We start from the raw sequence: 16,718 nt of genomic DNA, 5'->3' as shown, positions 1-16,718 counted from the left end.
AATTGGAACAGTTGGCATATTTTGACAGATTTTAGGAAGAATTATTGCATCTATCTCGCAATGAAAGTTTATGTCATAAGACGAAGAAATATTCAATTTTACGCCTGATTTGGCTGGGGTGCACATTCTATCAAGACCTTGTATCGATAAAGCCGCATTGAATTTAGGGAGACTTAATTTGTCTGCACATTCTTTACTAATGAAGTTAGCTTGAGACGCACTGTCTAATAAGGCTCTAACTTCCAAGGCTTTACCAAAACGATCGAGAACATAGATTGTAGCTGTAGCTAGCAAGACATTATTTGTCAAAGTATTTGATAAGGCGGAAACAGAAGGCATAGGATCGTTAGATGAACTAGCAACCTCGTTGTGAGAAGAAGAAGAAGAAGAATGATCATTCGCATTGAGATTATCAAAATGAAGAGCAGTATGATGTTTTTTATTACAATGTGTACATCTTTTGGATGAAAGGCATTTGATCGTAACATGAGTTTTAGACAAGCAGTTTATACAACATTTATTCTGTTTAGCAAAGTCAAAACGTTTTTGAGGTGATTCAGCAAGAAATTGATTGCATTTAAATAAAGCATGATCCGAATCACAAAATAGACACTTATTTTTGACAGAACTGGTCAAAAATGTAGAAGTTTGACGAGATGAATACCTTACGTTATTAGAAGTATCGGAATTAGTAGATTTAACATTTTTGCTGACTTGTCTTTTATATGACTCCAATGAAGTGCAACGCTGCAATGCGAACTTATAAACTTCCTCATAGGAAGGTACATTTTTTGAAGCAAAGTGTAATTCGAAAGCTCTAACTGTTTCTACATCCAATTTGTCCATCAGTAAATTCATTAGAATAAAGTCCCATTGAGAGGGAGAAAAAAGTAATTTTTCTAAAGAGGCTAGGTTTTCATTGAAAATATCTAATAATTTTCTAAGTGAAACAGGATCATCAGTTTTAACCACACTGGCATTTTGAATATTTTTCCATAATGCTCTAGATAAGTCTCGTTTACCTTCATAGCGATCAATTAAGGTGTTGTAAGCAATTATATAATTAGAATCTTGCAGCTTAATGCTTTTAATTAAATTGTAAGGTACTCCCTTAAGTGATTGCAGAAGATAACTAAACTTCTCTATATTAGAAAGATCAGAATTATTATGTACAAGAGCATTATATAAGTCTATAAAAGTGGGGAAATCTGTAATCTCGCCCGCAAATATACTTAAATTTAGTTTAGGAAGATTTACGTTACGTTTTGATTTGATTTGTGGATCAGCGGACACATTTTGAGTTCCACTAGAAGTATTGTTTAATAAAGAATTATGTTTAAAATAAAGAGAAGCTATTTTATTAATACTATTGGCAAATTCAAACCTAATTATTTCTTCCGTATCCAAATTTGCGTCTTCCTCGACAGCAATTAAATTAATTAATTCAGTATGCTGATTATTGAAGCTAGTATTGATAGCTTCATAATCTTTTGCAGCAAAGAGAAACCCTGGAATTAATGAACCATCAACCAACACTTCCTCTGCTAGCTTTTCCATTTGTTTAATCTTACAAATGTCAACGTTTCTCAATGCACGCAAACGAACAATTCTATTTGAACTTCTAGAAGACATTATTGTAGATATAGAAAAAGAAATTTATGTAACACAAAGAACCTTTAAAGAATGATCTCAATAAGTTCAATATGTACTCGTATATGTAATATATGTAATACTTTTAAAGTTATGAAACTCAATAAGTATCAGTAAGAATAAATATTTATTATATATGAGTATGTATAATCGAGCAAACAAAAAAAAAACAACACTCCAAGTATTATTTAAACAAAATCAATATATATTTATTTAATTGTAACTAGAAATATACGCATAAAATATTTTTAAAAACCAGTAGTTCAATTAATATTGCGTTTTTTTTAATTTCCTAAGTTATATAAAATAAATATATAATCATATAAACCCCTTGTATTTAAAGAATTCTAAATTGTAGATTGTAACAGAAATTGAACGTTTTTGGAAAGTTTCAACGGCTGTACTTCGATTTAACAATAAGTCAGGTAGAGACCCTCGTTTGGGATTATCGCATCTGTTGCAAGATGTGTACGGCTGTGGAATTTATGTACCGATAGTGGAAATTTTTCAATGATTTTAAACGACCTTTGGTAAGAAACTTTGCCCAAATATTTAAAAATTTATATAATTTGATCACGTTTTTAATTGAATAAATTATTTAAACTAATTTTAATGCGGCTAGAAGGACCAATGAATGAATTTAAGTTCTATAAGAGACAGCATTCACTCATAATTGTTTTTTTATATAGGTGCTGGTTTAGTTTTAATATGAAAATAAGTTATAGGTAAATTTATCAATTAATATAAATACTATGTGTGTATGCAATCAAATTACGGTACCTGTGATGCTGTGATGTTGATGTATACTTCTTCTTCTTCCTCAGTGCACTGGGCGATTCGGGAACAAAATCTCACAAGGTCACGTTGTCAGGTTAAAATACTGGAGTGTTTAGCGCGCCGATTTATACAGGACTATCTCTAAACTAAGACTGATATATATGCGTGTCGTCCCGTCGCTTGCTCCCTTAAGAGTAGGGGGGGCTGTACAGGTCCGTATTAATTTACGATGACAGAGCATACACACACGTTAAGTAAATAATTAAAAATATAAAAATAAAATAATAAAATTATTACTTAAAAACTGAGAATATGTGGAGGGACGTAACACCATGGTACCTGTTTTTCTAGCAATATGTCCACATTACTGCAAATATCTCTGTTGTATTTGTTTAAGCAATCTATCCTTTACTTTAAGTTGTTCTAATATCGATACGTTAGTGCGATGATCAATCCAGGATAATCTTAACATGCGGCGGTATACCCACATTTCAAGAGCGTCTAGTTTATTTTAATCCGCTTTCTTTAAGGTCCACGTTTCGGATGTATATGTGGCTATGGGAAAAATTAGTGCCCTTACCAGCCTTAGTTTTGTATGTATTATAATGCTAGAATTTTTCCAAATTGTTACCAGTTTCATCATAGCTGTTCTAGCGATAGTCAACCTTCTACGTATCTCTCTGTCACACCCTCCGTCATTTGTTATTAGGGACCCCAGGTATATGAAACTATTTACTACTTTAAAGCCCCCAATTTGTTTAATGTGTTGAAGATTATTCCGAGCTCTGTCTACTATCATGATCTTTGTCTTACTCCTATTTAGCTTTAGTCCATATGTTTTGCTTTTCTCCTCCAGACATCTCATTATTTTTTCCATTTCTTTCTTCCGTGTCATCAGCATATCTCAAATTACTGATTTTTTTGACCTCCTACTGATATTCCACCATTCCATCCTTCTAGTACCTTTCGCATAATGTGCTCGCTGTAGATATTAAATAGAGTTGGCGAGATTATGCATCCCTGCCTGGCACCTGCCTCTGTTCTGAAATGATCGGAATGGGTGATCGTTTATTTTTACTGTGCATTTATTATTTTCGTATAGACTTCTAATTAGTTGAATTAAGGGTGGGGTGTTCCCATTTCCGCTAGTATGGACCATAGCTGCTGCTATTTGACTTTATCGAAGGCCTTTGTGTAATTCACAAAGTACATAAGCATAGGAGTATTGAATTCACCAGTTTTTTCGACTAGCTGTCTAACATTAAGGATGTGTTCTCTTTTGCCTTTTCCTGGGACAAATCCCGCTTATTCTTCTGGTATCTGAGGCAATAGAAGAGCTTTTAGTCTTTCATGTATTACATGAAGTAGAACCTTGCTTGCATTGGATATTAGGGTTACCGGTATGTAGTTGCTGCAATCTAGCGGAGTACCTTTTTTGAATAAATGAATGAAATAAACAATAAAAATATTTAAAAAATATTTCACAATGTGAGTTTTTTAGTAGTTACTATATCATTTTGTTATATGGGCCCGATAGGTCAAGTAGTTTTTTGTTTATCCCATTTGAAAAAAAAAATGTCATTTTCAAATGGCTGTGCAGGTGCTTTGAAAATACTTAGAAGGGTTTTTTTCTCATTCTCTTGGTAAGGTCTTAAATTTTCGTGTGTTTTAAAAAGGATATTAATTTTTAGTTGTTTGCTTACAAAAAATAGTTGATGCAGAATGAAATACCATTTTTCGCCTTATAAACATTTAAATTATCTGCATCGTTTTAACCTTTACAGGAAAAAACAAATACACCATCTGAAAGGTTATAAAAAACACATCTTTAAAAAAAAGAAGTTTGTACGACCCATAGTAACGGAGGCAATTTTTTTTTAATTTACAGCGCAATTGTTTATAAACAGTAATAACTGAAATTTGGGCAGTTTGTCAATGAAATTTTAGTTTTTCATTTTAATAATAATCAAGTTTAATATATGCATAATTAACATTGTAAATTTGTTAAAGTGAGTAAACCAAATGGAAGGTCACCGAGGCCGCATGGTAAGGGAAGGATTTCAATAGTTTTGATAGCTTCAAGTTTTTAATGCGTTTCAGTTATTGTATTCTTTCAAAATATATAAAAACATTTAATTGATTAATCAAAATAATAAAAACATGAACAAATCGGAGAAATAAAAAAAAAATGATAAAGCACCAAATTTTTAGGGGTTGGTGGTGTTTTTATAGGGGTGAAAATATGTTATAACTTATTATTTAGACGAGTGATTTGAAGTTCTGTTTTCAGTTTTCCACCATGCGGCTTCGGCGATCTTTCTTTAGGTTTACTAACTTTAATCAGTTTCCACAATGTTAATTCGGCAAATTTTAAATGAGGAACTAAAACTGTATTCACAATCTATCCAAATTTCAGTTCTTAAGATTTATAGACAATAAATATAATAGACATTTATTTGCTAAAATCAATATTTAAGGTCGTAGGTTCGTTTGTCTGGTGGCTTGCAACTGATGATGTCAGCTTCTACGGTTTGTTAATCGCTTGTATCTCGTTAGGTTTGTCGTGGGCATAGGACCTTAAATGTTGATTGTAGCACAAAAAAATTAAAGAAATCAAAATTGTATAAAATATAATCCTCTCCATTTATTTCTAACTCGGAAAATATCGACCGCATGAAAAAATTTGTAACAAAAAAATTGTAGAATATCGCAGTTACAACAATTTCAGTCTTTACTATTTGTCGAAAAGTTGAAACTATCGGAGATACAGAGTCTCGTTTAATTTCAAGATGGCGGCTAACGTAATGGTGAGATTCAGTCGCAATTATAAATTTACAATAATATTGACCCCCTTAAAGGATAGAATAATAAAATTTTGGGTATCTCGCCATCCACAGTTATGCGTTTTTTCGTCTAACCCGAATGAACCAATAAAGTAGATACCGAAATAATACCATTACCTATCCGAAACAAATATTTGTAAATGCCCATTTTATAGACCCTGTAAATAATAATATAGGCACCCACACTTGAAACTGCTTGGTTCTACAGTTTTATTACTCCGTGGTGATTGCGAAAACACCATAGTCAATAATCTCCTATTCTTCATGAGGATGCACTCAACAACAAATTTCTTGTTATTTTTATTTTGTTTTTGGGTCAAGTACTAATCAGTCTGAATCTGTGGAAATTTAAATATCATACGATGAATATTTTAGATTATTTTTAGATTAAAACAGAATAATTAGCCGTGTTATTTGTAGTGGAGATGATGATAACCCCTTAATTTTTCGATAATATTCGATATCGACGCATCAAATATTTAAGCTACAGAATATGGGCTCGAATTTATATTATAATGGAAGCTCAAATCAAATAAAAGACGTATAAATTTCTAACGGGTTGGGAAAACAAGTTTTTTTACATTTGTCTAATGTTTAATTTTTAAATATGAACTGCTGTTTGACGTCTTGATTTCCACTCCGAATCGTTTTCAAAAAAGATTATTTTAAAAATTGTGCAAAAAATATAACCGAACAGTTGTTAAGCTGGTTATGTTTTTCAAAACTGACGGTTAACTTACTTGGCCGCGATCTTTTAGGCAAAAGGCATAAGGAGAACATAAGCCAAGCATAGGGGACCAGACGTATCATTTTGACAAACGTAGTCGAATTTCTAGTTTTATTCGAGATAATTCGATATTTTGGAAAGATTTTCTGGCCTGTTCTATTTTAAACTTCGATTAAAAATCGAAGCTTGATCTTTTTCTGGGACATCACTACTCATTGATGAGCGTTTCCCAATACTCTGATAACTTTTAGCTATTTCCTCCCAAGCATCAATCTTCAGAGGTTCTTAATTATTCCGACAATGATTTTCAATACACAAACGTTGATATTTATGAGCTGCAGGAGCTGCTATTTTATATTTTAATAAATCATTTATAAATTTGGATGAGTAGACTGTATTTTTAGAACAACCAAAAAATATATGATCTAAATCACTTTCCACCCCACAATGCTCACATTTGTCATCATCCAAAACCTGTATTTTAAATGGATAACATGCGTACCCGAAACTTATTCTAATAATGGAAGTTATGTGCCTCCTGGAAGTTCTACAAGACTTGTACCAAAGAAATTTGGGAATATCTGGCTGAATTAACGAGTATCTATTTTGATTCACAAAAGAGTATTACTTCCACTGGTAGCTCCACTCTCGTAGTAATGTTGACTTGCAAGAAATATCAGAATATACTATCAGAAAGCGTTACTTTATGTAGAATACCAGTATCGGTTGAAATGCTTTCTTTGGCTAATAAGTCGACATATTCATTATGTTCAAATTCTGCATGTGCTTTGATCCAGAGAAAATGTACTTTGATTCCTTTGGTTAAAAGAGTTTGATTAATTCTATAAATGTATGGGCAGTCTTGTAAGTTTGGTGATCCATATTTACCAATAGATTTTAACACTCAAAAATCGGTTTCAGCTACATATGATAAAGCTTCATATATTGCAATAGCATCTGCTGTATAAATCGAAGTCTCCGGGTTCAGTTTGAATTTCTTTTCTATATGTCCCGATGGTATAAAAAAAGCGCATCCAGTTCCATCTGGAGATTTAGACGCATTTGTATATAGAGCTATTGCTTCTTTGTAATTGCTCGTTATAGACAGAACAATATTTTTATCTAAATATTTATTTTCACTATAATTTGGTACAATAATATCCGTATGTAAAAAAGAAACAAGAGTAGTTTTTGAATATGTAGTTCGTTCTATCTATATTTTTTAAAAGTGCTATATTTTGATTATAAAGTAAGGGAGATTTCTTTTTTTGTCAATATTTATTTGTCAGGTCATGGCAATTTAAAGTCACTATCTTTTTGTATAAGATGAGTTCAGTGAGTATACTTTCATTAAATATTTTTTGGACAAAAAACTTCGTCATTTATTTAAAGGAGGTTCCAAGGCTTCCAAATATGAAGCTTGTACTGGAGTGGATCTCATGGCTCCTAAACGATAGCTAAATGACAGCTAAATGATACGATAAACTGAAGTAATCACGCGTATGACCCATTTCATTTTTTATTTGCTGGAGTATAGTTGAATATGATATGAAACAACTGCATAAAGTAATATTATACACTTTAAAAATGTAAAAAATGTGAATACATATAATAATACAGTTAATTGTCAATCACAGCTGAATTAATTAACATTGAAATGAATAAACCTTGTTGATAAAGCACACAAAATGCAATCAACATATCAATGAAAACATACATGTGAATAATATTAAACTTAATACAAATGTTAATAAAAGCAAATCAAAAGTAAAATTAAATAATTTAATTAATATTAAATATTCAAATAATAATGGAAGTAATACAATTACTAGCAAAAGCAAATCAAATAGAATTAGAAGTGGTTCGTAGAACCATAGAGTTAATAATTAGTACAACGCCACACAAGATGCATACACTGGACACACGCAATACGCTGGACACAATAGTCCAGCACAATCAATTGCAACCTGCAACAAATAATTGAATAATAAAGCTACGTGTGTATCAGCATCAATGTAATGTTGTATAACATGTAATAATATAATGTAATATTGTGTAATGTTGTATATAACTTGTACGTTACTAAGTTGGGTGGCTGTAGCAGCACAGGCACTCCGAACTTTCTGCTTCGGTGAGATTCAGGACCAAAAGAAATCAAATCTTCCTCTACCATGACACGTGGTGGCACGGCAGAGGAAGCTGCTGGCTAGCGAAAGCACGACTGCCTCGTCCGGCAAATAGGAAGAAGATGATGTAAAAAGACTTTCTGAAGTCATACGTGGGGTCGACTATTAGCGTCGATATTAGTTAATTCTTAAACAATGCTGATGTGTATTACTCTTTTGATTTGTACTTCCGGCGAATGGTCGGCGCTAGGTGGGGTTGGCAGCTACTAATTAGAAATACTTCCCATTGAATCTTTAATCAGTTGCGAAACTGCAACAACGTTTGAAATACAACCTTATTGTTTTGGCTCAGACGGGAGGTAAAATCTACGCTGCCCCTAGTCTCATGTTATTCGATATTTGTCTTTTAGAAATCCTGAAATTTCGATTTTATGAGTCGAACCTTCCACTATTTTAAAAAAATTGTTGAATGGACGTTAAAAAATAGGTAAATGTATTAAGATGGATTAACAAATCTTTTTAAAATGACATTAAATCTTTTTTAAGGATCGTTTGTCATTCAAAAAAACAAATATGTATCTCTATTTTAGTTGTTCACATTAACTGTAAGTGACATTCTGGATATATTATATTTTATATAGGATAATAAAATAATTTAGTGACAATTTAGTCGAAATATGCTAGTTTTATTTGTCTCCCTATTTATCTCCTATGCAGTATGCCCCATATTGGACAGACCGTGTAATTGTCTAATGTTGTTTCGAGCAAATTACTATTTCTGTTTTACTGTCTCTCTTCCGACACCTCACTTTTATTTTCTTTGAATCCACTAATTTGTCTTATTGAACATTTACTTTAATATAGCACTTTCTCTTTTTTAATTCTATCAAGAGTTGTCTTTGTGATCTTTGCTTTTGTGGTATGCTTGTTAAAAATTAATAAAAAGTCCATAGTTGTGACGTGACCAATAAGTATGTACCTTGAGTAAACACTGGTTAAAAACTTTTGTGTATGTATAGTGTTATTTTTTAAACCTCATTTACCACGCCACCCAAGCTAACTTTGGTTTTTATTTCTATATTTGAATGGTCTGTTGATTTTGTATGCATTTTGCACCGGCTTCGTTTTACTATAATTAATTTTAAGCCCTACACTCGTCGTTTATTTTTGTTAATGTAATTCGTTAAGCCAGTTTACTATTAATACAATATTACGTAGTTATGAACAAATTTAAAACTTTTAACGAGATATAACTAACTTTAGACTGTTCACAAAGATATATTTATAACGTAATGAGTGAAACAAGCACAAAATTGAAAATACACTCATTAGTGTATTGATGCATTAAGGTCGGTTTTCACGCTACGTGTTATAGTACGTTTTATGAAGTATATAAAAAGTATAAGTTCGTACCTCAGTTCCAATCCAGTCTTTAGTTGTTTAGTTTATTAGTGAATCTTTGTGAGAGACATTTTTTTGATTATGGAATAAACACGGCTGCTATCTTTTATTTTTTCAACTGATAGATACAACGACTGAGGGGAAAAACGATGGAGAGGAGAAGAGGGAAAAGACAATATGGTCAAGAGTGTGGCTTCTGAAAAGAAACCAGTATTCCCACGTCTCGATACTGAAAAAATTGACAGGCGAACCTGATGACTGGCGCAATTATTTGCGAATTGCGCCAGGATTACATTGGGTGTAATTTGCATTAGAGTAGAGTAAATTTTTATTTGCATAATTTTTTTAACATAATTGAGCAAATAACGTCATATTATTAATCACAGATAAAAAAAATTATATTGGCATCACAGATTAAAATGTATTAACATTACAAATTAAATATGCTGATCAGGGAGAAGGATATGCCAGACACCCCGCCACAGTATAGAGCTCAATGTTAACTAGGTGTTGAAAAACCTTTCTTTTAAAAGCTCTATAGTGTGTTTCCCGTTGAATGTCAGATGGTAAACTATTGTAAAATTTAACATTTAACATACATACAAAGGACTTCTCTCTGTTAGAGACAATCTGTGAAAGGGAAAATTGAAATTAAGGCTTCTTGTATTAGCAGGTGATAAACACAGTAAAATATTTAAAAACAAACATAATACATTCAAATATATAGATGGCTGAGAAAGTGAGTGTATTAAGTGATTTGAATCTGCCTGTACAGGATTCTCCCGCCTTTATTCCTAAATTCACCCGGACGGCCTTTTTTTTGACTATAAAGATCGTTGAGCTATCCACTGCTTGCAGCACTCCAGAAGATTACTCCGTATCGCATAACAGAATAAAAATTTGCATAATATACTGATACTAAAATCCCCTGGTCTAGATAGCTCTTTAACACTCTTAATGAGTAGCAGGCTCTATTCAGTTTTTTTGTCGCATCATGTATTTGTTTCCCCCAATTCAGGTTATAGTCAATACGACGACGAAGAAATTTAACTGATCTAGCAAGTTCTGTGTTTTGTGATAGAAAATTGACTGCTAACGGTTCTCATGACTGGCTGGTTCTAAAGTAAACAAAAACTGTCTTATCAGTATTAAGCAACAGCCTATTTCCACAGACTGTTCAGCCTTGACTAGGGTTTGCTTTGCCACTGTGAGGAGTGTTACTAATATTTTTTCAAAAACATTGCACTTGAGTAATCGGCGTTTACTCAAAATTTACAAGGTTTGGGTAACCACTAATCACCGCATTTGGAAGGTTTATTATAGAGACCAAAAAAAGAAAGGGTCTCAAGAAGCTCCCGTGTGGTATGCTCAATTTTAAATGGGTCGGTTCAGAGTAAACCTTAAATTCCTGTTCATTCCTGTATTCCATAACCATGTAATTTTTGTAATAAGAGAACATGATCTAGGCATCGAAAGCCTTAGATGGGTCAAAAAAATCACCTAGTGTTTTCATCTTTTCCTCTAGTTTTTCTAAAATTTTTGATATAAAATCATTTAACGGATATCCCTGCGAAAAAACCATGCTGTGAACTAGGTACTAAATAAGTTGTTTGTAGTAAAAAAAATTTTAGGTCTGGAATATATCGCTTAGTAGAATATTCTTGAGAATGATTAAAAATGGCTTAACTGACTTAAATAAAAACTGACGTCTAAAACGGGAGATAAAAATGCAATGATTGTTTTGTTCGACATTAATTTGAAAGGGTCATCTCGCACCCTGAAGCAGCATATCTAAGTTAAAATCATCAGCCAGAAAAATGACGGAGGCCTTGTCAACTAAATCACAAAATGTTTTTGTTTACTAAAACTTGTGGGTTTTCTATTCGGTAGATGGATAGGATTACAATCGTCTTCTTATCAATTCGCACCTCTGCAGGGAAACACTCAAACGCCGATCTTTCTGATAAACTAGAAATATCTTTCCGGGCTTTTGCAATAAACGTATCTTTGATATATACCGCACTGCCACCATACTCCGTGTGTACCGTAGACTGTCTTTTGACACTGGGGGCCTCTGTACAGTAATTTTAAATGAACTTTTGTTTTAGAGTAGCTTTGAACGTTACACCCAATGAAAGACTCACAGGAACTCTCAGATATCATCTGAGACTCCTTGGCATCGTTTATAGTGTCTCGTGGCATCGTTGGTATATCTTTATCATTTAAGAATTTCAATAGGTCGATGTAACACAAAGATGGTTTGTATATGTCTTCTTCAGGTTCCAGAGATAACTCATGCCCTCACTGCCTTCAGCTCATTTATAAACCGATCTCAACAAGTAAGTTCCTCATATATACGTTTTTTTTTATTACTATAATCTTTATTTTTAACACAAACAGAAATCTATACGTTTCATTTTGTCCTATTAGTTCTCGTATCATAATGTTTCTTATTATATCAGTTCTTCTTGAATTCTTCTTGGAATGTATTTCAAATCTTCAAGACGTATATTTTGCTGTTTATACGCCACATTTTGTTCGATAAGGTTCGTCCGGTCCCAAAAGGCTAGGCGTACACACATCGAATTTGGACGGTCGATAAAAGTTCGATCGAACAAATTCCTTTGGTGGTGCGATGAAACAATGTAAGCGTGCTACGCATCGATCTTCAAACGGCACAAACGTCGTTTGCGGATTAACAAACGTCATCGAATAAATGCTGTGTAGTGTTCGTGCAAAGCATCGTCGACAAAAGTTCGATCGAATTTTTATCGACCGTCCAAATTCCATGTGTGTACGCCTAGCCTAAGACGTAGTGTGAAAACCGCTCTTTACTCTTTCTAAGTACTTAGCTCAACTTATGAATGGATTTTGGAATGCTACAAATTTAGCCTGATTGGAAAGCTCCACTATTATTTCATTAACGCAATCATTTTACTGAAAAGCACAATAAAAATTTCAGAGAAAACCGAAAATAAAGCAGACTTTTTCCGACATTTTAAAGTTATATTTAGTCAGCCTGGTAACCTCCAAATTGTAAATGTTTATTTGACTAGTTCGTTCTGAATGTAAACGTCATAAGTTTTAGTTTGTTTGTTATGAAATTTTCGTTAACTGCGTATACCAATTTTCGAATAGATAAATAAATTAAAAAAGTGTAAAACTTGTTTATGCTATTGATAACACATTATGTAAAATTCAGTATTGAAAAAGTTAGACAGAAATAGGTTTATACGGTTAGGATGGGTTTGCAAATATGCGTATGTGTTATATATTCCGGCTTCCTTCATTTCAACGCCGTTTAGTTGAACGAACATCACCGAGCAGGCAGATTCTAGCTCTCACCATATTACTCATCCATCGACCGCCTTAATTATTTTTTAAAATCACTTCTTAATAAATTTCGCAAAAGAAAAAAATATGATCATTACGAGCACTTAATTCCAACACAAAAAAATATACTTTCCAAAGAACATGGAGATCGGCCAGATGGGAAAACTGTAAACCAAATCGATCACTTACTTATAGAAAAAGATGTAGGAAAATGTACATTTCTTAAAAATCAACAAAAAAAAGTATATTTAAAGCCACTAAACCTACTAGACTAGTGTCAGATGAAGAAGAACAAAGTAAATATGAAAGAATAGTCACCAGAGAATTAGATAATATTGCAGAAAATGGAAATATTGAACAAACATGGATGTAAATAAAAGTATGTATGACCAAAGCAGCGCAAGCCAGTAATATAAAAGAGGAATAGATACAAAGAATGGTTCGGTGGGGAATATAAAATAGATGAACGAAATAACTTGAGATTTAAAGAAGATAGAAGACAAACACCAGAAATAGACAGAAAATACAACGAACAAAGTGAATGAACCAAGAGAATGATAAGATTAAGGAAAAAAATACAATGAAGGTAAACTGAAATGCATAAAACAGATTTAAAAATAGAGAAATTAGAAGAAACATATAACAAGAAAGGGGTGAAATATGATTAAAAGGGTTACCAAAGAAAATCTGTACACTACAATAGCAAAAATGAACGGAATTTAGTAAGTGATGAGGAAATACTGAACACAAGAAGGTTGGTTGATTAATAACTTCTATATATAACAAAAACGTGTGTAGTCTGTCTCTTTTCCTTCAACAATTTTACCAACTGGTTGGATCTCTTGTTTTTGTTCCAACGAAAAAGAAGAGATTGAAAAATTTAGTTTTTTAGTTTTGGATTTTAATATGTATTTTAATTTAATAATATTCACTATAGTTTATTGTACAATACTCTTTGTGTAAATGCCACTTATATTATGTATATATCACATCTATGATGACAATCTCCATCTAGTAAGCAATATTATATATAATAAAAAATAACTCAACAGGCTTCCGGTTTGAACCTCGTCGATTATCTCTGAGCCGAACTTTTGACATCCTCTCTGAAGTCTTCTTCAGGGCTTCCGAGGTCTCAGTCTCCCAAGCCCCCAGACACTCCTACACTGATCAATAATCAATGCACTACTGCTACTGGGAACATCGGATGGTTTATTTATACCGTCCATGGTGACGTGGTTTGGGTAGAGGTTGGCGTGATTTTCTTTATGAGAGCTCTCCATGTCGAAGATACCCGGATGCCGTCATCTCTTATTCAGATAATTTGGTCTTTTTTCAATTTCTGTGCCTTCTCTGCGCCTTCATTATATATATATATATATATATATATATATATATATATATATATATATATATATATATATAGATTTTGTATGGAATAGAGGAATAGAATGTAGTGATTTTTTGTAGGCGTATAGTCAAAAAGCAAAAGTAACAAAAATCAATACTACGTTTTTCAAATCGCCTGTTTATCACCTAGGAAAATGCGTAGGTTGTGAATGTGGAAACTGAAGAAAAGCGGCAAGAAAAACAACGATTGAATTACATCGAAAATAAACATTTTCGCAAATACCCCAGCTTTATGTCAACGTACTTTACGGATTACTCGATGATGAGGAAACAAAACAAGTCAGATAATATAAAGGTATTATTTGGTCGCTGCCTTTGGTCTTTAGATAAAAATATACGGCGAAAAATGTAACGATGATAAAACACCCAACATTGCGTGACGGCGTTGCTGCTTTATATATCCAGAATTTCCCGATTGTAAAAATACTAAAGCCAGTCTTTTCTCTCTTGGTTCCGTACCGGAGGAATTATGAGCACTTACAGATATTCCTATCTCTGAATTAATTAAATGAAAAGACATACTAGGTGTCTCAAATTATCCTTTAAACGTAATGTTACGCTTACTTAAAAAAAGCAAAATAATGAATTAAAAACTTGTTTGATTGGCATTCCAATACTCGTCTAAAGACGTTTAGTTTTAAAAATTTTGTTTAGTTTTTTATCATAAAGTTCTACGTATTTCACTACTAAACCGCTAGCTGTTCCTAGATCTTCACTAAATATAATGTAAATCTAAGTTTATGTTGCTGTGTTTAATTTCTTTATCGACGCCTTCCTTTCAGCTTCTTCGTGGGCCTCCACATTTTTCATGTCCTGGCGATACCCAATTTAACAGTTATTTTGGAAATCGTTCGTCATCTGCTACACATGACGGCCCCATTGTTTTTTTATCGTAAAGTCGTTTACCTGATTTAACTTTTGGTTATCCGTTACCTCCAAGATCTTCCTGCAGATCTTCTCCAAACATCCATTTCTTTTTAGGGTTAGTTCTGTTTCCTTCTTTATTTTCAGACTGCCCTGCAATCTAACCTAACCTAACCTTACCTCTTCTGATGATATTTTTCAGGATCAAATTAAAATGCGCAGTGGAAAAGGTTAACACCTAACCTAATATACCTAAGTTATATAGTTATCAAACTAGAGCATGATATAGAGATTAAAAACGCATTTAATGGAATTAAATTCAAGATAATATTATCCATCGATTATGTAACAACTCAGTTGGAATCAGTTCAAGACTCTAATTCAGTCTTAATTATTTTGATAAGACACAAGATAATAAAAGTAAAGATTTGTGAGTGTAAAATAGTGCATTGCTTGACACAAATCTTTTGTGTAGAAAATAAAAGTAGAAGGATCATTTTATTGTCGCAATTTATCAATGATTTACCATAAGAATCTCGTAAGAGATTTTATTACTTCCTGAACAGTAAAAAGAACCTTCTTTCATAAAAAATACTATAAAATATTTCTCGTCATAAATTTCGTAAACGTTCCAATAATATTTTGACATTTCGCGTGTCCCAGAACGTCCCAAACTCGTTTTTGTTTCCGACGTGCCATATTGAATAATAATCAGCTTGAGATCAATGAGTAAGGCCTCGAGCGACAATGGAAAACGGGGATGAATAAAAGACTAAAGTTAAAGACAGATCGCTTTGATGAAACAGGAAGGGATGCTTTAATTTCGACGCTTTATATTATTGATTTTTGCTTTATCAAGACGAGAAAAATATTACCAAATCATTCATTATATACTTATATATAGATTGTCTAGTTAAACTTGTAAACAAGTAATGTATATATTATGGAAGAATTGTAAAGATATATAATAATTCTCGAGGATAATGCATTATTTGGGAGCAGGTGCAGGTACTTTTCAATGTTAATTAGTTAAGAGAAAAAAGCGACACATCTTTACTTGACGAAATCTGAGGTCTTATTTGTTCATCAAATATAAAGTGGATTATTCAAATCATCCACCCACTAAAAGTATTTACGAACTTTCTTAACATGTTTGTATTAATTTTAACTTTTTCCGGTCCATATAGACTGTATACAATGTTAACCTTATTTATCTTAATGATTTTTAACAGTATGACACTTGATCGTTGACAGCTCATTGTCAATTACACGTTGAGAATCAGAATAGTAGCTTGGATTGATAATTTTAAATATCTGTTCTCGAACGAGTATAAATATGATTGTGGCAAAAAAGCTTGGTTATGTCTGTTCGCAGAATCCTCTTCTGGGCTATCTGTTTTTTCTTCTATCTTCGTACCCATTTCATTGGACGAAATAAGTCAGGTACGGCATTGCGCCAATACCATACCTAAGGCTGTAATACTCCTAGCTCGAAAGCTCACTCTGCTTGGGTGTGCATATCATGTTCAAGTATTAAGTCTACGATAAATGACATAAGTGCATCTCATATATCATGCTCTTCTCTTT

The 16,718-nt window shown here is 32.7% G+C and overlaps 2 protein-coding genes across 6 annotated transcripts in view; one reads left to right on the top strand and one right to left on the bottom strand.

Moving 5' to 3' along the window:
* LOC140442378 (uncharacterized) overlaps positions 1–14,140 on the bottom strand; it is an 87,363-nt gene extending 73,223 nt beyond the window's left edge. The window contains exon 1 of the mRNA XM_072533452.1: positions 14,023–14,140. Within this exon, the coding sequence (XP_072389553.1) occupies positions 14,023–14,140 (118 nt within the window). The remainder of the gene's footprint in view (positions 1–14,022) is intronic.
* Positions 1–16,718, top strand: part of Tob (Transducer of ERBB2) — a 242,177-nt gene that overhangs the window by 186,284 nt on the left and 39,175 nt on the right. The window lies entirely within an intron of this gene.

This window comes from Diabrotica undecimpunctata, chromosome 5 (assembly GCF_040954645.1).
Source record: "Diabrotica undecimpunctata isolate CICGRU chromosome 5, icDiaUnde3, whole genome shotgun sequence".
Taxonomy (NCBI): Eukaryota; Metazoa; Arthropoda; class Insecta; order Coleoptera; family Chrysomelidae; genus Diabrotica; species Diabrotica undecimpunctata.
This window is presented reverse-complemented; position numbering and strand designations above follow the sequence as displayed.